The sequence below is a fragment of the Bufo bufo genome, chromosome 4 (genome assembly GCF_905171765.1).
Source record: "Bufo bufo chromosome 4, aBufBuf1.1, whole genome shotgun sequence".
In the NCBI taxonomy this organism is placed as follows: Eukaryota; Metazoa; Chordata; class Amphibia; order Anura; family Bufonidae; genus Bufo; species Bufo bufo.
The window spans coordinates 443,779,730-443,800,827 of NC_053392.1; the positions used below are offsets into that span (position 1 = coordinate 443,779,730).

Here is a 21,098-nt window from a genome sequence, read left to right on the forward strand (position 1 = left end):
TAACTGTTCTTTTATGTTGTTTGTTTTTTTGTTATCTTTTTTGCCCCTATCGTCTGTACTGTGCTGAGGTCACATGATTATGTCCATGCAGCTCTTTCTTATTTCCTGTGAGGTTATGTAAATGGTATGTCAGTGATTGGGGAGTGTCTATGTAACTAGCTGGGTGGGAGATATAAACTAGCTGAGCATTGTTAGGGCGGTGATGGAACCGTGACAGAGAAAACAGAAGTGCATCATGGGTTCGCTTGGATACAACAGAAAGTACTACACCCAGGATATGACAAAAACAGAGGGAATTGTGAAAACAGGGCAGTAGAGTCCAAATTAAAAAAAGAAAAGCATGGGGAAGATGTAACTGAGGTAAGTAACTACATGAGTATATCTGTTAAAAAGCAAAGTAATCTCAGAAGACAATAAAATAAAAACTATGCACATATGGATGGTACTTTTTGCCAGGTTAAAGAATTATATCAAGACTGTGGTCTGTTGCATTTTTCCAACCATTCAAGAATGATACCAAGTTATTCAATGTTTTTTCACAATGGAAGCCAATGTCACAGTATGCACTTGTATTTTTCCTATTACTTCCTAGTAGTTTATTTGGACTATTTTTCTTGAAAAAAAAATAAACAAAATACAGTCATGAAAAAAACAAAGTACACCTTCTATGAATTCTATGGTTTTAGATATCAGGACATAATAAAAACACATCTGGTCCTTAGAAGGTCTTAAATTTAGGTAAATACAACTTATTTTAGGGTACCTGCACACGTAGCGGCATACGCACAGTTTTTCTGTGACGGATTCCCATGCGGAAAATCCGTAGTTTCGTACAGTACCAGCAAAATGTATGAGATTAAACAAATCTCCTGTACACCCTGCAGATGTTTTCCGTGTGGAAACTGAACTGTTGTGCTGATTTAAAAACATGCAGCATGTCAATTATATTGGTGGTTTTATACCTTTTCTAATGAAGGGTGAGATCTGCGGCAAAACAGCATTAAATCTGCACCAAAAACCACTGTTAGAAATTCATGCGGATCACCTGCATGTACCTTAAGGTCTCGAAACAGAGGTCTGAACATTTATTGGACCATTGCAACACCTTGATGCTTTTATTTTTCAGCCATTCCGATTTGCTACAGTAGTTTGCTTGGGATGTTTTTCCTGTTCTGTTACCCAGTTTTAGCTAAACTTTAGCTGTTGGATAGATGGCCTCAGCTTTGACTCTAGAATACTTTGGTATAGAAAGTAGTTCATGGTCAACCAAGTGACTGCAAAACAAGGCCAAATTATCAACTGTCCAATGCGTTGGTATTAGGCGTTTGTGTTGATATGCTGTTTGGTTTTCATCAGATGTGGTGCTGTGCATTATGGCCAAGCAACTCTGGTCTCATCTGTGCAAAGAACATTGTAGTTTGTTCAGATGCAACTTTCTAAACTTAAGGTGTACTGCCATGTTCTTTTTAAAAAGAAGAGTCTTTCTCCTGGCAAACAAGCCATTCTAATGGTCATGATCTTGAGCATTTAACCTGCTGAGGGCTGTAGAGTCTTATCCAAGCATTGCACGGTTTGACTATGGAGTGAATTTGCTGAGATGTCCACTCCTGTGAAGACTGTCAACTGTCTTGAATGTTTTCCACTTGTGAATCATTTTTCTCAAAGTAGAATGATGGACTTCAAATAGTTTGGAAATGGCCTTACAACCCTTCCCAGACTGATAGGCAGCAACAAATTCTTCTCTAAGATCATTCCTGATGTCTTGCCTCCAAAACTTCTGCTTTTATAGGGGTGGTCACTCTTGAGGGCATTTAATTAGCAGTACCTGGCTACTAATTACCTTCCTACTTCCTATGGAAGCAGTAATTGTGTACTTAAAGTTTCACACCACTTCTGAATTTTGGCCTAGTTTTTGTTACATAATGACATGGTGTAATCTGTCATGTGTTGTTCACCTGATCTTGCAATAAACAAATTTTAAGACCTTATAAGGACTAGATGTGTTTTTAAATATGTTCTAAAATATGTAAAACATGGCGTGTACCCAGCCTAACTAAGCTGTTATGGCCAATCCATATACAGTGGTCCTTCATGTTACAAAATGTAACTTTCACTGTAAGTTAAAACAATTTTAACTGGAGTCCATATCTCTGTGGAAAACTAGTAATTGGTTCCAAAGACCCAAATGTCATCCCATGATAAAAGAACGTGAAGATTTAAGAAAAATAAGCAGATAACTGAAGCAGATAAAGTAAGTCCTTACATTTAGCAGTAAGTAATAGATGCTGGAAGCTGTAAATTACTTTCTATGATGAGGACAGGCGCTCTTTTAGTATCTTGTATATAGTGCACAGTGTACCAGAAAAATTTAAATACAGCCACCATCACCTGACATCCAAAGAAGCAGCTCATTCTGACACAGACAGAAAGCAGTAGATGACATGTAGGACCTCACTGTACTGTAAAGAGGAGTTACTATATACTGTACCTTATACAGGTGTTTTACCAGAGAAATGGCCATATTGATTGGCTGCGTCTGAGTCTGGGGTATTGTTTGCAGAGTCTCGTTTCAACACACAATAGCCCAGGAAAAACCATTGTCAGCTGAAATGATTGTATCTTGAGGGACCACTGTACAGTCAGATGAGGTCTAATTAGCCGTGTTATTTTCAAAATAAAGTATAAAACATTCTGGGTTTCCACTTACACAGGACTTACTATGTATGGGAAAGTGTGCATCTGTTTCCCGCAGCTACTACAGCTATAAAAGCTATTATAGTAACTGATTCATCTGATTGGATCTCCAACTTAAAGACGGACACGTGTACATGAATGCATTTTCTGTATGGTCTGCTAAGCAGCTTATATCATGTGAGCACAGCAAAGACATTCAGATAAGACAAGATATACACAAACGTATATTGTTTCACTTGCACATATAGTGCACAATGATGGTGATTCACTACTTTGGTACGATTTCTGACCCTGTATGGCGGCACAGAGAGTCGTATGACAGAGATGTAGGTATTCTAATGCCTCCATGAGGCACTGTATTCTCCACAGGAAGCTAAGCATTCTAATGTTGCCACTGCTTGTGGATTTGCATCTCGTAATACCGTGGATCCACATGCACATTAGACCCATTTAAATGGGTCTAATCCACATGCAAAACTACCAAGCCATGGTTTTCTCACAGATTGTTCATGGATTCTGCATTAAGTGATATGTTACTTTTTTTCCCCCACAAATCTGTGTTGTTTGAACAACAGCAAGGATTCCAATTCAAATCAGTGGGAAAATGAAGTTCACTGTGATTTGGGCATGAAATACACTTGAAAATATGAGTGAAAAACACACAATATGAACAAACCCTTAAATGGATTGTCCATTTTTTTTTTTATATATATATATATATATATATTTTTTTTTACATTTACAACCCAGCCTAAGCAAAACGTGATCCAGTAATAATATACACTCAATGAATGGTGCGGCACACATGACCCAGTCCATCCGCAAGTTTACACGCGGGGACTGGAATAGCAGAAGAACAGAGTGACGGGGAGTAGGCGAGTATGGAGTTTTCCATCAGGCTGACAATTAAAAACCAAAAATATTGAAAAAGCTGGACAATCCATTTAAGGAGATTACTGTGAATACACCATAATATTTTTCCTTACAGATTTCATATGAATTATTGAAAAAAACACAGTGTGCATCTGTATGAAATAGTCATAGATGACGTAATAATGTCAACAGCATGCAAAAGAAAAAATTTGAAGACATGAATTATGACACAGGATCAGAAAAAGAGAGCAAAAATCTAAGCATCATAAGATATAAAGAGAAGTGTTTGGAATAGGATGATAAATCACACAGTGAACCCATGAACAGCATTCACTCATCACTCACGTGGGTGTACTGTAAATGTGATACGTTCCTCCGTGGAGTAAACTAATGGCTCAGCAAGTTCCTATACATACCACCTTAACAAATAGCATTAGATACACAAAGAATACATTGTGGAGACATGAGCCCTAAAGACCACGTCAAAGGTTGATTTCATATTATCTAAATGGCAACTGGCGAAGCCCCTCTTAGAACAGTACTGAGCCCATCATGTTGAAGAAAGCTTGGAGAAGGTGCATGTTAATTGGCAGCAGTGGGAAGGGAAATGTGTGGGTGAGGTTGTGTGTGCGGGCGTGTTCACAAATCCTTACTGAAAGCCTACAGATCAGTTATTGCACAATATCCAGTCAAAATTAATTGGTGAGCAATACAGTGTTACCAGATAAACATCATTTTACTAGCACTTTGCAAGATCACTAAGGCCTCTTGCACGCGACCGTATGCCCTCCGTGACATACGGTCCGTGAGCGGACCATATGTCCCGGAGCGGCATTGATTGTCCGCACGGGAGTGCACAGCATCACCAAATTTGCATGCAAATCCGCACCAATTTATGCGGATTGACGGCACGGATTTGCCTGCGAACACCTGCGGATTTCAGTGCAGATTCTCCGCACATGAATCCTTGACGTGTGCATGTACCCTAACACTGCCAGATCGTCGCTAACGAGTAAGCACTAAAGCTTATATTAGACGGGCAGATAAATGTGCAGATCATCGCTAATGTGCGTTTGTATGAATGCTTGTAAACGATGATCTGGCAGTGTAATACTGCCAACGAATAGCAGTGGTCTCCTCCTCAGTAACACCGTCACTCGTCCCCATACTGAGTTATTATTTGCCTGCGATAGACCGTGATTACACAGCACGATCTGCCGCGGGCAAACTATGATTTTTAAACGGAATAATCGGCAGCAGTATTACACTACCAGATCATCGCTAACGAGGATTCATAGGAACGCTTGTTAGCGATGATCTGCACAGTTATCTGCCCGTCTAATATAAGCTTAACCTTTTCAAGACCAAGCCTAAAAAACAACTGTGTACAGGCAATTTTCTTTTATTTTTTCAACATGGTAGTTTAGTAACCCAAATTTTTTATTTTCCGGACTACAAAAATAATTTTTGCTATGTTTTTTACTTGAAACTTAGGACTTTTTATTACCATGTTTTTTAGAGTTTTTCTTTTCCTTTTTTAGGTTTAATTTGGGGAAAACTGCTAATTCTTATTAAAAAGTAACTTTTTTTCAAATTATAGCTTTTTATTTTTTAAATGTTAAAACTCAAAGAAAAATTCATTATTGCAATAGGTTCCCTATTTTGTGGGGATTGTTTTGATATATAACATGTATAGACGGTGAATGAGGCGACTATGGTGACAGTTTCCGTTAGCAAAATTTTTATATATTTTTTATTTTGCCAGTTGATACTAGTCGTGACATCACTGGGCCTGCGGTAAACAGTGAGCGCCGCATCCTTCTCAAACAGCTGATCGACAGGGGTCCCGGGTGTCAGACCCCCGCCAATCAGATCCTGATGATCTATCCAGAGGATAGATCATCAATTTAAACAAACTGCAGAACCCCTTTAATTTATTTTTGGCACATAATATGTCCTCTTGAAAAACCTATACAAGTTTGGTATCGCTGTATTCGTACTGAGCCATTATTAGCACACAGTGAACACTGTGATGTCAAAACCACAAAAACCTTGGTGGAATATTATAATTATTTTTTTTTCAATTTAACCCCACAAAGATTTTTTTTTCCTGTTTTCCAATTAACAAGGTAAATGAAATGGTGCCCTTAAAAAAATACAACTTATACCGCAAAAAAGAAAGCCCTCATATGGCTATATGAACGGAAAAATAATAACGTTATGGCTATTGGAACGTGGGAAGGAAAAAAGAAAAATGCAAAACACAAAATGAGCCGGGTACTTATGGGGTTAATGTTGGCACAATCAGGTCACAAAGCTCCCCTAATACTACTAAATGCAATACTAAATATGTCAATCCTCTAAACTTTAGAGTCTAGCAATAACGTATGGCAAGGTCCTTTAAGTTGTCACAACACTCGCTTTGTTATAAACACAATGCTTGAAATAACAGTAAAAGAGTTGTTGTTATGGGTTGCTAAATTTGCTTACAGTGTGTACCAGTGAAGAGAATAAATGACACTGCTACAAAAGCTCTGCCAATGCGTTGTGTCAAATGTAGAGAAAGCCATTTGTCAAGTGCTGTCAAAAATAGACAATGCTCGCAACACTGCGCTGCACTGCCACAGGTATAATAAAATCCTAACATCTTTCTCTTTATGGCGAACACTGGTATGTGTAGGAGGATACTTACTAACCAATTAAACATGTTTATACATCACTCGTTTGGAGAAATTCTTTTGCTGCTGTCTAAAACTCTCTCCAAAGCCAAAGGCATCAGCATGCACCCTGCCACCTTAGGTCCAGACAGACACTTATTATGCCTGCCCAAGTTGATCCTCACCTTGTAAGAGTCCACCGCTTCTTTTTGGACCAGGATGCAACATCCTATTCTGTGCTGCACATGCTTCAGTGATTATTGCCCTCAATTTCTTGAACTCAGTTATTAAAGACTCCTGGAAACAAAATAATTTTGCAGATTTAATGGTTTATCATTGACTTTGCATGATCTAATGATTCAAGAAATTACATTTTAGGTTGGGCAAGCACCAAAGGGAATATTTTAAGGTAAAATCTACCTTATGCATATTTTGTATCATGCGATTTCCATTCCTTCGTAGAATGAAAATTAAATTTCATTGGAAAATCTCACAAGATATATTACCACTGAAAAGGGAGCCTAGGAGCAGCTGAAACGTCAAGTCAAGAGTGGCACCGCAATTCAGAAAGCAATATACTATATATCACCAATCTAAATCTGCTGGTTACAAAGCACCACAGCGCTCAATACAACCTTACAAGCACTACAAAGATCTTAAAGACGGAGGAAATAATATACAGCTGAACAAACCTATTACTGACTCTTCTAAGTCGTTCAGGAAAAAGCGCTGAAGCGCAATTGTTTTATATCACAATTATACTTCTTTTCTATATATGAATATTGAATAGTAAGGGGGACAAATAACTATGAAGGAAGTGCGGCCATGCTACTAACATAAATACGTCTTACAGTTTGCCAGCATTCAATATTATCCATTAATAAAATGTTCTGTGATATAGCTCCCAGCATTTCTTCGGATCAGTGAGAATACTAGTACATTACTTATTCATACATTGGAAACTGGTCATTCATACTCTGGGACGATATAAATGGGATTCATATAAACTACTGGTGTGACTTCTAGGGCCCTGTAGCACACTTCCCATCATTGTGTGTGTGTATCTAATATAAAAAACTGAGTGTAGGTGTGCATGTATGTATGTCCGCTAAAGAAATCCGCACCGTCACATTTACAATCACGAAATTTGTCACACAGGTACATCAGGTGTTCGGGGAGGTTTTAGACCAGGTCTCAGCTCTCTAGGTTCCTGAGATATTCCCCAAAAGTGCATTAGCCAATAGAAGCTTGGTCACATGACGCTTATCAGCCAATAGAAGCTCGCAGGCCATTAGCCTCCACATACACACAGTTTTACTCCAGGTTTCCATAACAACCCAGCCATTTTTCTTCACTGCTGTAGGTGAGCTTTAAAGGAAATCTGTGTCCAGGATAATCGCTATTGAAGTAAAGCCATGGCCTAATAGCACTTACTACCTTATTTCAAGATGTGCTTTTGTTCCAGCAATAGATGTTTTTATTCTCTAAAAATCCAGTTTATTTACTGGCATATTATGGGGGACACTATGGGGAAGGAGGAGAGGAGCACTATGGGGGCATTTACTGGGGCACTATATAGGGTTATTTTCTACTGGCATACATTATTGGGACATTAGCTCAACTGCGGGCACTAAGCGGGGGTATTTCATGTACTGTCATATTATAGGGAGAATTATTACTACTAGGTGGTATTATGTGGAGCTTTACTACTACTGGGGGGCTATGAGGAACATGATTACTAGTATAGGCACTATAGGGGCATTATTACTACTAAGTGTGCTCTGGCAGATAATTATTTCTATTGGTGGGATTTGGGGGAGCACTGTTACTTTCGGGGGCACCCTGGCACAGTATCAGCTTAGCACAATTATTTTTGGGGGACATTATCTTTATACTATTAGTGTCTGGGTGCAGTTATTTTTTAGAGCACTGTGTGCCAATAATTGTTGAAGGGGGCACTATCTGTGTGGTAGTAGTATTTCCAGGGCGACTGTTTCTGCAGTATAGTATTGGGGGTGGCAGAAAAGGGTGTCCAGAAACTAATGTCTGTTTGTCAATCTCTGCAGAGACGGCTGAAAAATCATCATGGCGGTCAGGTCTGAATGGAGAAGATAAAGAAAGATAACGTCTACAACAAAAGGTGCCATCACTGGATGTAAGAGGTATGTGGCGGCGCGCTACGTAGGAGAGGAGATGCTCCGTCTCCTCCCCCTGCCATTTTCAGAAGGAGGATTCAGAGCTGGGTGAGGCTGGCCAAAGGGGGCAGTAGGCCACGGGCGGGTGGCAGATGGTGGGGGGAACCACAAGCCTTGAGCAGGTCCTGGGGAGGGAGGAGAGCGGAGGAGCTTCCTGGCTGTAGCCTGCTGTTGTTTATTGTGTAATGTGAAGCAGGCAGTGCAGTCAGGACAAGCCCTCCCCTCTCGGTATGATGTGTAGAGACAGGCCTCAACAATAGGATTTCAGCTGTACAATGTTTGTGGGAGTGGCCTATTATATGTCGGAGGAGTTTTTAGAAATGGGCGGGCAAAAGAATTGGTGCAGCGCGCTACACGTGCCACATTGGGGGGCAGTAAAAGCAATGTGTTCCTGTATAAAAGAAAATAAAAGTCTGCAAAATAAAAATGGGCCACTTGACTGGATTTGCCCCCCAGGACTGAGGCTGCCAGCCCTCCCCTGGCTCACACTCAGACAGCACAATGCTGCTGTCTTAGAGTGAGCTGTTCAAAAGGTCACACCCCTGATCCAAGTAGGCCACACCCCCTCCCACTCCTCAGCCGACAGGGATTGAAAAAATGAAGTTAAAAATCAACTTCTAGGTCCCACTAAGCCACGCCCCGATCTGGCTGGCCATGCCCCCTTCCACTTCTCAGCCAACAGAGATTAATAAAATGAAGTTAAAAGTCAACTTCTGTCAGCTGCAGGGGTGGGAGGGACAGTGACTTTATTCCTGCAGCTCACACTCAGACAGCACAATGCTGCTGTCTGAGAGTGAGCTGTTCAAAAGGATATCCTTGTGTCCATCCAGGCCCTGCGCTAGACGAAGGACAGGGAGTCTGAAAGCCAGACTGTCCGGCCTTAAACTGGACCTCTTGCCAACAGTTAAGGGGATGGTCCGCTATGGAGGTTAGTGTTAAGGGGCAGATTGCTGTAAAGGCCACTGTTAAGGGGGCGGGCCCTTGTGGAGGTCACTGTCAAGGGGGTGGTGTGCTGTGAAACTCACTGTTAAAGGGGAAGGCTGCTGTAAAGGTCAAAGTTAAGGAGGTGGGCTACTGTGGAGGTTAAATTTTAAGGGATGGGGCACTGTGGGGGGGGGGCAGTGTTAAGGGGTGGGGGGCTGTGGAGGTCACTGTTAAGGGGGAGGGTGCTGTAAATGTCACTGTTATAGTGGATAGTATTGATATGTTTTAAAGACACACACAAACATTAAATGAAATAGATTAAATATACCGGGTCCTTCAGCTAGTATATATATATTGTTTATGAATTAGTATACTATAACAGCATTTGTGGATGGAGTGTAAACTAATTTGTTCATATATTGTATAATATTTGGCGTGAGGCCTCCCTTTTCTGTGCACTTGTAATCAAGTACCCATATACCTCTTTGGTGAGCCACCCCAATAACATATTATATGGATACACTTGTATGAATTTACCCTATTGCATATTTGAAAGCAAACAAATAAGTGAATTACACCGACCATACAGAGCATTCTATAATATAAATGGCTTCCCAACAAGTGCACTTGTGTATGGGTTCTTTGGGATGCAGCTCTTGGCTGCTAGAAGGATCTATATTTTGAAACTAAAGGTTTTAAGGTATGTAACGCAGGTCAGCTATGTGTCCCATGACTATATCATGGACTACTACATTTATTATTTACTTGAAAAGCACAAGTCATTGCATTTCAAAGATTTGCTGAACTGAGTAGGCAGACAACACATACACATGTATATATTTTGTGTTATTATATGGAAGTCTAGTGATAAATGGGTTCCCATTATATCATTCCAAGGTAGCAATAATAGGTTTATACACATTTTTTGCATTAAGCAATATACCGGTACCAGCGGACATGATTAAGGAAGCTAAACAGTAAAAGAGATTTTACACAGATGGAAATTGTACAAAGGGCTAAGAATTAAGAAAGAGAGATGGATGAGAAATGGAAAGAATAGCAGTCGGGGAGAATTAGGGGATGAAAGAATGAGATAATGGGACGATCTGGTGCCGATCATAGCTTTTACCTTTTGCTGTCTTTACTGTTTTGGCTCCTGATTAACACTTGAAAGGCCTTCCTCACTGAGGGTTCCATATGCCTCTGTCTACTCTTTTGCATGTCTATCAGTATCTGACACACAGGCACCAAGAAAGGTCTTCAGAAGTACATACAAGATCCTGTATTGGGCCACTGCAGAAAGGTGGACATGCTTTGTGATGATAAACCATTAATCATAGTGCCATGTAGAGATGTATTTGCACAGGTGCCTTAGGAATGCAGAACCAATCATAGCCAAGAAAGACAAACTCCCATTCCTACATGCTTAAAATATGTTTTACATTGTTCAGGATTTTTGAGTGGCTGTGGATAAAATTAACTTGAAAACAGGTAAACAGAGAGGCCGAGTCCAAACCAGGTCCTGTCAGTGAAAAGCAGAAAATGCAATACTTTTATGTGTCACTCAACCTCCCCTACTTTGCAGGGAAATAAGAACAGATACATCTGCACAACATAATACATCCACAACATGATAAATTCACTTCTTGTCATACAGAACAAATACCAATCCTATTAATAAAGTGATCCTGTACTAAATGGGAGACCAGCTGTGGAGAATACGCAGGGGCAGATTTATTAGGGATCAGCCTGCAGTAAAGAACTGGTAAGTATTCACCTAGCAGACCTTGCGTCGCTGCTCCGGTTTTCCTGACTGGGCTCGGTTTACCCAGCTGCAGCGGTAACATCAAGTTGAGAACATATGACTGCTGCAGTCAATCACTGGCCTCTCCGGTGTACCTCTCAGGTCACTGATTGGCTGCTGCCGGAGGTCTCCAACTATTGCAAAACTACAACCCCCATCATGCCCTGATGGGTGCAGGCCGTAAAAGAATGATGGGAGTTATAGTTTTACAACCGCCGGAGAGGTTGGTAAACACAGATCTACAGTATTGTAAGAAGTGCTGTAGCGAAATAAAAACTTTGCTGTGGTTGGTTGATATGGGCAAAAATAAAAGCTGTACTGCGATTGGTTGCTGTGGTCAACAAACAGCTTTTTAGACAGCACATGCAGGGAGATGGAAGGCAGCCTGAAATGCAGGGGACATATAAAATACAACAGACTCTATGCAAAGGTCACTCCCAAAACAGGTGCAAAGAGGTTTCCTCTGTGAATGGGCACTTTGGGCAGTAATGGATTTTGCAAAGTTTGCAGGCATGATAAAAGTGTTACATATTCAATAGCTGTTGGCTGAATGATCCGATTTATCGCCCAACTTCCTCCAAGCTTACTCCAGCTTGGGCAAATGTGTATGTGCATGTAATGGGCAGGGGAGAAAGCTGTTACCAGAAACTTTTGGTGGCGGCTTATCACCTAGGAGACTGAAATGATCAGGCAAAAATATTCATTTCGCTCAATCTTTGTCTCCCCTGACATCATCTGTGGGGAAGGATCTGGAGCTCTCTATACACATTAAACTGTTGGCCCAACCCCCCGAGAACAGTGGATTTGGCCAACAATATACTAATGTGTATGGGGGACTTTAAAGAAAAAAATAAATACATAAATTATTAAAAACATTTTGGGATGTTTTCTTTACCTCTCAAATTGGGCCAACGAGAGCAATAAGTATTTCTAGGTAAGAAATAAAATTAGAAAATATTTATAGACGTACACCCAAGCAATGTTGAGTATATACGATAGTCTGGAAATAAAAAGAGAACCCCCTGGTTCAAAACGAATGGGGGTATTTACCTATATCAGTACTAGGTAGATGTCATCTCTTGAATGTGATGAGTATTTGTAAACCCTTATATCCAATGGGAACATGAGCTCACACCTAAATACTGACACATGGTATTTGGTTGCAGATGTGATCCTTGGGTTGTTTGAAAAATGTATGATGTACGCATGTATACATAAGCACAAAAGATTCAATGCAAAGTAATACCAGTTCACTTCTCTGTACACGGTAGCTCCACATCCAGCAAAATTAACCTTGTGGATGGAGGGTCGGTGGGAGTGTAGTGCTCTGTTCTGTTTTTATCTTTGACAGAATTTTGTACTAATCTGTATATTACTTTGATGTAAAATGTCTATTGTGAAAATCTAGTAGGTTTAAAAAAAAAATATATATATTTTGTGCGCATTTTCGGATGCCTTCAACAGATGCCACACAGTAGTATCCAAGTTAACATTTACTTATTTATTTTTACTGTATACCAATGTATGAAATGATACTCTGCTGGCCTCCCCCTGACTAATGGATCCCTATGGACATGTTTAGTATGTTAGGAGCTTTCCTGGCATACACTCTAAACATGTGGCAGAAAAAGCTTTCTGACTGCAGCCTAAACAACATCTGTTTGTAAAATTGTAGAGCTCCTCGTATCTGAGGAAAATCTCTCTTTAAACAATTTATGCCAAAATCTAGGTGCACTCACATGTGGGCCAATGTTTCAGTTCATATAAAGTCTGATCTGCTTAATATGGCAATTTTGTGATTAACATATAATCACGTCCATTTACGTAATCTGCATTTTAAACAGACCTAAGATTAGACCCCCCCCCCCTAATGTTAATGAGAACTTAGATCAAACAAGAAATAAAAGAGCTTACCTCTCCTACTCTGGATGGTGCTGCCACGTGGGAGATCTAGCATGATCTTCCTTCAGCACTACACTGTGACCTGACGTTGCACAGTGTCAGGTCATAGTGCTCTACGTCCTGACGCTGTACCCATTCAGGACACAGCAGAGCACAGCATCAGCAGAAGAGCAGGGAGGGGTGAGTAAAGCAAGCGCCATGGACGCTGTATTCACCACTTCTCAGTCCTACTGTGTACTAGTGAGCACCTCCATAATGGAAGTGCTCATTAGTATTTGTTGTTTAAGGCTACTTTCACACTGGCGTTTCGGTTTCCGTTTGTGAGATCCGTTCAGGGCTCTCACAAGCGGTCCAAAATGGATCAGTTTTGCCCTTAATGCATTCTGAATGGATAAGGATCCGCTCAGAATGCATCAGTTTGCCTCCGTTCCATCTCCATTCTGCTTGCAGCGTTTTGTTGTCCGTCTGATGAAACTGAGCCAAACGTCAACGTGTGCAATATTCAGGCTGTCTGATCAGCACCTTGATATGCCACACCTGTGAGGTGGGATGGATTATCTCGGCAAAGGAGAAGTGCTCACTAACACAGATTTAGACAGATTTGTGAATAATATTTGAGAGTAATGGGTCTTTTGTGTATGTAGAAAATGTTTCAGATCTTTCAGTTCAGCTCATGCAAAATGGGAGCAAAACCGAAAGTTTATATTTTTGGTCAGTGTATTTGGTAGATTAGTAAGAAGTAGGGAAAGATGGAAGAGACCATGGTTGTAAAGATCAGGGCTTATTGTATATTACTGCAGTAACACAATTGAAAACCTTTGATCCAGACCATTTGCAGACTTGCTTCATTATAGATGCAATGCAAATATAAAAAGATAGGGGGCAAAGGTGTACATAGCTTTTAACAATTAATTTGGCTACATTCTCATATTTCAGTACCACTTGAACAGGAATGATGGTAGTACTGAATATCTGTACACCCCCAAAAACTGTACGAGCTTCCAATTCTTATGAGTAGAGAATTTTTCTATGTAACACAGCACACCGTGCACTGTTGATACAACACTACACAATGTTTAATGTGCACACATTCAGGCCGGTTGTACATTATCTTAAATGACTTGTTTATGCTCTGCATTGTTCTTGCAGGGTATGTTTGTTATGTAAGATATTTATGTTGAATATTCACCAATAGAAATTCAATCATAAAAATATATGGTTCTATGTACAGTAACAACAGGGCTATAAACCATGTACAGAACTAATTATAGTCATGTCCACCTTGCCCTTCACTATCTATCTCTTTAGGAATAGCCTGGTCTCAGCAATGAGGACCATGCGAAATATGGAATTATAAAAGTGGATTCCTTTCAGTGCAATCTGCACAAGGATTACCGGGCATATATAATGGCGCCCTCAGGCATATGCTTTGTTTGCAGTACAAACACTAAACACATCTTCTGTACATTTATCTGAAATTTAAAATGTACTCAAGAAAAAAAGCATGTCTGTTCCAGGGATTTAACAGAGGCCCCTCCTAACAAATGGTCCTGATAAAACAGGTTTTGAGAACCTCTTCTCTGGGAAATGATTTATAAGCAGTAGGTAGTAGACCTACCCATACCCTGTAAACTATTCATACGCCCTTTCTGCAAGTCACCAATGTCTACTCCTTGTTGTCAATGTAGCTACCACAGAAAGTTTAAAGGGGTTTTCTCATAAACAACCCCCTTCTGAAAAAGGAGCTAGTCTAGCATTAAGATGATCATTGTGGGTTTGTCTTTTCTTACCACCGGTGATCAGCTTTTATTGGTGAGGAAAGTTGCTTGAGACCATTCATACTCACTAATTAAACCACTTGGTGCACTGCGCTGTAAATTTCCATTGAAAAGTAGTAAAACATAATATATGGTGCTACAACAGGTCATTGCTAGCTCCCAACTTCTGAAGCTGGGTCTTAGACCTGATTAAGACTTGCCTAAGCCAGAGATGTCCAATTAGGTCACAGGGACAAAGGTAGACATTATGAGACAACACCTTTAAATATAGTACCAGAAAAGTCACACAAAGGCACCCTCATTTCTCTCTCAAAAACCAGCACATAATCAACCAAATAAAGAACCATTATGAATATGACTACTGCATAAAGTGAAAATCTACAGTAAACTTACCTAATTTCAAGGTTACAGACATTAGACTCACCACAAAAAGCATAAAAGCAGCTATAAGCCATAATCAGCTTACTATGGAAGAACAGGCCCTGACAGGGTAGCTCATGAGCGAAGAGAAAATATTTTTTCCGGATTCACTAGTCCACAGAATATAGCCGTACAATTGTTACTCACTTCACGCGTCTCCAGCGATAAGTCCTGGCAAGTGACCTGGCTCCAGCATATAGCCGCATCCAGTTGCCAGGCAATTGGATGCCTCCTCTGGTTAAAACATCCCTTTTGGGGGGACTGTGTAAATTCCATAGACTCCGCACCCTAGCCTAACCAACACCAAGTCGATGGTGGCTTAGGAGAATCCACATCTCCATTGACAACGTAATAAACCTACTTGTGAAAATCTGTCTTGCAAAGCTAGCATTAAATAATCACACATATTTGCTCACTCTTTTCTCCAAGATCACATCCACAGGTCTATGTTCATGACACAACAGGTACTTCTGATGAAAGAGCTTCCCGTCAAATGTGTTCCACGGCATCAATGTCATCATGTCAAAGGGGTAGCCACACGCACTGTTACAAGCCATCAATGTAATCAGTCCACGAAGAAAGAGAAAAGCAAGATGAACTGCTCTGGAATCCACGTAAGGAAGCTACACATGGGGGGGGGGAGAAACAAGAAAATGACAAAATTAGAGTTTTGTCAGTGTTATTATCATCACATAAATTTACTATAAATGTTAGATGTCTTGTAGATATCAAACCACAGGCATGGAGCATAGTGCCGCCTCCTTTGTTAGGAACTCTGTTTATTTAAAATAGGAGCGTGGGCACAGTGGTGAGAATATATTACGTTATACAGTATTATTGTGTGAATATTGTGCCTGCACTGTTTTTGGATTGGATTTGGATTTTTATATCTGTTTATACTTGTGATGTTGTGGTGAAGGGAAGATGTGACACGGTGCGCCACAAAAATCCATATGTGCCATAGGGCTTTATACTAACAGAATTGTACACCCGTTTTTATACCACCTGGAAGTTTAGTGCAAGACTGAACTAAACAAGGAGCAAAACAGGACCAGACAAAAAGTCTGTGCAAAAGTTATCTAGTATGTTATAAACTAAACAAAATTGTGGCACATACACTTCATATATTTGGCACAGCAAGCTCGCGCCACAAATTCTTTTCCTAAACCTAGGGGCGGTAACACTGATATATCTCCCCCAGTGTGTATAGACAGTTTATGTAGGTATAAACATTTATGTTTAGAGATATGAACTCGCTTATGGGCTTTCCTATATTTAATTTGCACATTTTATAGACCAGCAGGTGTTTTTACTCAGTAAATGCAAAAAACCCACATAATAGGTGCCAACATACATGACTTCACCAAAATACCTAGCCACACCTTGCAGGAATTTGTCACTCTGGAATTTTATACATTGTTTGCTCTCGACTTGTGTAATATGTTTGTCATGTCATGGTATATTACCCGATGGTAGCAGGGCCTGAATGGAAGGAAAGTTCTGTTTACTAGAAATTCCACTCTGGTCCAGCTACACTTTGTATAGGCATTTTGTGCACCAGACCTTGAAAGCAAACAGTAAGCTATACTGTCAACATACAAAAAGAGATTCATCATAAAAAAATTATGAGATGGAGACCTTCTAAAACAGGCTAGTTTCATTTGTCCTCACCACAGTCTGCACTTCAAAATCTAAAAAGAGGATGTTTGAGAACATACAAACTTACAAAGAAATATATAGCACTAAATGACCGATTACATAGTTGCATAGTTAATACGGTTAATCAGTTATTTCCATCAGTTATTGAGAGCCAAAACCAGTAGTGAGGCCTACTCAGAGATAAGGTGTAAGGGAGAGATCTGCACCTGTTCTGTGTTTTTGACCCGCATCTGGTTTTGGCTCATGATACCTGATGGAAATAACTAACCAAATAACAGAAGTGTGAACTCAGTCCAAGTCATACACACCTTTTATTTCTGACCTCAACAAAGCTTTTTGACATTACCTTCGAACTTATGGCTGAACCTGCACATCACACTGAGGTGACAGTGGAGACCCAGATCTTCTGGCAAACCACTGTGTGCATACATATCCATGGACAGCCAGAATGAAACTACCAATTGTTGAAAATGTTGACCACATTTACATATTTTATCAAAATACGTCGTTACAGTTGTAATCAAAATAATTGTTCCCCACTACAAATTAGATTTATTAGCCAAATGTACAAACTTTCAACTGTTTGAAATAAAAAATCAAACAAGAACAATTTAAGTGGCTCGTAATATAATAAGTGGTTTCTCCAAACTCAATACAAAGTGGCATTTTTAATGACTACTGCAGTTTCAGAATTATTCAACCCCATCCTATTCCTAATGAGTAATAGCCTCCAGTTTAATAATATTCTTGGATTTATGTGCTGCAACAACCTTCCCACTCCAGAATCTCCTGACTGGCTTTCTCAATTAGAGTGACTTCTTGTACAAGGAATCTCTGGCATTGTAAATCATTCTAATTGAGAAGGCCAGTGAGGTGACCAGCAAAACGTTTTGAAAATTATCCAATAGGTCCAGTTGCTCTGACTTATTACTACTGATATATTATGACCTAGATCAATGAGAACCTTCACAGACATCTTTCAGGACTTCTGAAACCAAGCCTTGGTGGACTCTGGGGTATGCTTGGGATCATTATCCTGTTGGGAGGTCCAATGACGCTCAAGCTTCAACTTCCTCAAAAAAGACGTGACATTTTCACCTAGGATTTCCTGATACTGACTGAATCTATCTTGCCCCCCATACGCTGCATGTTTTCAGTGCCAGAGGAAGCAAAGCAGCCCCAGGGTATTCTTTTCTGCATATGCTTTATTCTCTATCCTCCAAACAATACCGCAAATCCATAGTCCTAAAAAGTGGCATATGGTTTTGAGCACAATGGAGCCAAATTTCCTTGTGCTTTTTGGTCAGTAGAGGTGTATATCTTCAAGTCTGGGAATGGAGACCTTTAACGTTTAGTATGTGCCTTAGGGTACTTTCACACTAGCGTTAGAAGAATCCAGCACGCAGTTCAGTTGCCGGAACTGCCTGCCAGATCCGGAAATCCGTATGACAAATGGATATCATTTGTTTCCGGATCCGTCTGACAAATGCATTGCAATACCGTATCCGTCTCTCCGGTGTCATCCGGAAAAACGGATCCGGTATTTATCTTTTCCACAGATTTAAAAGGGTCTGCGCATGCGCAGACTGGGAAACCGGATCCGTTTTTACCGGAACACTTGGTACGTGTCAATGTAAATTAATGCCGGATCCGGCAATCAGGCAAGTGTTCTGGAATTTTGGCTGGAGTAAATACTGCAGAATTTTGCAGTATTTTCTCCGGCCAAATACTGTAAGAGGGACTGAACTGAAGACATCCTGATGCATACTGAACGGATTGCTTTCCATTCAGAATGCATTGGGATAAAACTGATGCGTTGATTTCTGGTATTGAGCTCCTATGACGGAACTCAATACAGGAAAACTTTAACGCTAGTCTGAAACTACCCTTATTGTGAAAACTAAAACCTCAGTGCCTGCTGCCACCAAATCTTGCTGCAGATCTCCTGCAGTCAGTCAAGGGGATTTGACCACCTGTCTCCTCAAGAATAGGGTGGCACTTGGTGATAGCTTTCTCTTTCTGTCCCATCCAGCCAGTGTAGTCAGTGTTCCTTTTATTTGAACTTGCAAACTAGGCTTTCAAATGTATCTCTGGGAATATTCAGTGGCTATGCTTTCTGTATCCTTTTCCTTTAGACAACACCTGGTTTGTAAATGCGTGCTCTTATGAGGGATTCTGTTCAGGGGGTTGAATTCTGAGACTGTTAGGGCTCATGCACACGACCGACTGCCAAATGCGGATCCACAAAACACAGATACTGGCTGTGTGCATTCCGCATTTTGCGAAACAAAGTGTTCGGCCCCTAATAGAACAGTCCTATCGGCGGAACGGCCACGCGGATATACGGACACTGAGTCATTTCCGTTTTCTTTGCAGCCCCATTAAAGTGAATGGTCCCGCATAAGGGCTGCAAAAAAAAAAAAAAAGAACAGGTACGGAAAAAAAAAAAAAAAGTTAGTGTGCATGAGCCCTTATAGTCATTAAAAGTGGCATTTTGTGTTAAAGGGGTGACGTCACCTATGATGTTAGGGAGGCTGGTCACCGTCACGGCCTCCTATTGGGTGCCCCCCCCCCGTCGCCGGATGTTTTGATCCACACGACGAGGAGATGCAGCAGAGAGGGGTTAGTATGATCGATAGGAGGGGCCCGAGCATTGTGGGGGGCATTTTTAGAATTGGATATCCCCTTTAAATATGTAGAAAAAACTTGCTATGTCACTTGTGTTGAGCTATTTGAATTGTTTTTGTTTGATACGTTTATTGCCAACAGCTAAAAATGTGTTACTTTAGCTAATAAACCTAATTTGCAATAGCTGAAAAATATTGATTACAACGGTATATGCTAGCCACATAAACCACCTGTATCAATGGCATCATTCTGGCTATGAGAATTCGAGATGATCAAGGCTTTATTCTGTTATTTTACAATCATTATGCATCCAAGAGGTCCACTTCCATTTCATCCACAGCTTCCTATAGTAGATGACAACTTTATCTGCTCTCACTCAGCAATATGCATCTTCCTAATAGTGGGTCTGGGTCTAGGCCAGCCACTATTTCCAAAACATGCTTTAGAAACATTTATAATGGTGCGTCTCTTTCCTGCTTATTGTGAACCTGGGAGGCCTCCTCATGGTACCTAAAAGCTCAGAAAACCAGAAGAGCATGTTTCTTCTACCGCGGCCCGGTAAATATTTACCCATAAACAGTCTGCCTGCTTTTGTTGATATGCATTCCTGCAGAATTTTATAGACTCTTGTGTGCAGTGATCTCTCTACCAAACAGACAACTGTTTAGCTGAACTTTGTGCAATTTCGTAAAGTGCTGACAGATATTGCTCCATTTTGCTTCCCTGTTTTATCTACATTGTTATGAAAATAAACAGCAATTGAGCACAGGCATAAACCAACACAAGCAGACGGCTAGTGCGGATTGCAAAACTTCTATAGGTGTAAACTGTGGTTTTACCTATGGCATAATTATCTTCAAATGTCAAACATTTTAAGGCCTCAAGCACATGACCGTATCAGTTTTGCGGTCCACAAACCATTGATCCGCAAAATACAGATATCGTCAGTGTGCATGCGGCAGTTTTCTCATTCCCTTCACTAGAAATTGCTATTGATCTGCGCAAAATAGGACATGTTCTATAATTTGCGGAATGGCCACACGGATGCGGACAGCACACTGATGACATCCGTGAGCTGTCCACATTTTGCAGATGCTTAGAAATTAAACAAACGAAAAAGGCGGATCAGAGGCGGTCCCAAAATACGATTAGGAGGACTAATGCAAGTCATTTAGGACATTTTAGCAATGTTTTATATTTGCACCCATTTTTTCAGCGCAATGGCTCACATTACATAGCACAAACAGAGACACCAAGCAGAGCCTTTCCACAACTGGACTCACAAAGCTCCTAATGCCCAATTCACAGAATGCATTGCAAAGTGGATACATCTACTTCATACACATAAGGGCAGCACATTAACTACAGCTCCATTCTCCAAAAATGGTGTGCTGTTTAGCTAAAAGAATACAAAACCCACATAGTTATGAACTTAGTAGGTATCTTGGAAATAGCTCACTAGCCCCACAACCATAAGAGGTGCACAATCTGATGAATTCACCCTTCAAATTGTGTAACTGTCAATGTAGGATTGGCACACTCAAACATGCGGAGCCCCACGGAG

The 21,098-nt window shown here is 40.5% G+C and overlaps 1 protein-coding gene across 2 annotated transcripts in view; it reads right to left on the minus strand.

Annotated features, from left to right (window-relative positions):
* The window catches only part of FAM120B (family with sequence similarity 120B), a 143,016-nt gene that overhangs the window by 24,252 nt on the left and 97,666 nt on the right, over positions 1-21,098 (minus strand). For both annotated transcript variants that reach the window (XM_040429397.1, XM_040429398.1), the window contains exons 7-8: positions 15,664-15,870; positions 6,410-6,521 (exon numbers count right to left, since the gene is read on the minus strand). In XM_040429397.1, the coding sequence (XP_040285331.1) occupies positions 6,410-6,521; positions 15,664-15,870 (319 nt within the window). The remainder of the gene's footprint in view (positions 1-6,409; positions 6,522-15,663; positions 15,871-21,098) is intronic.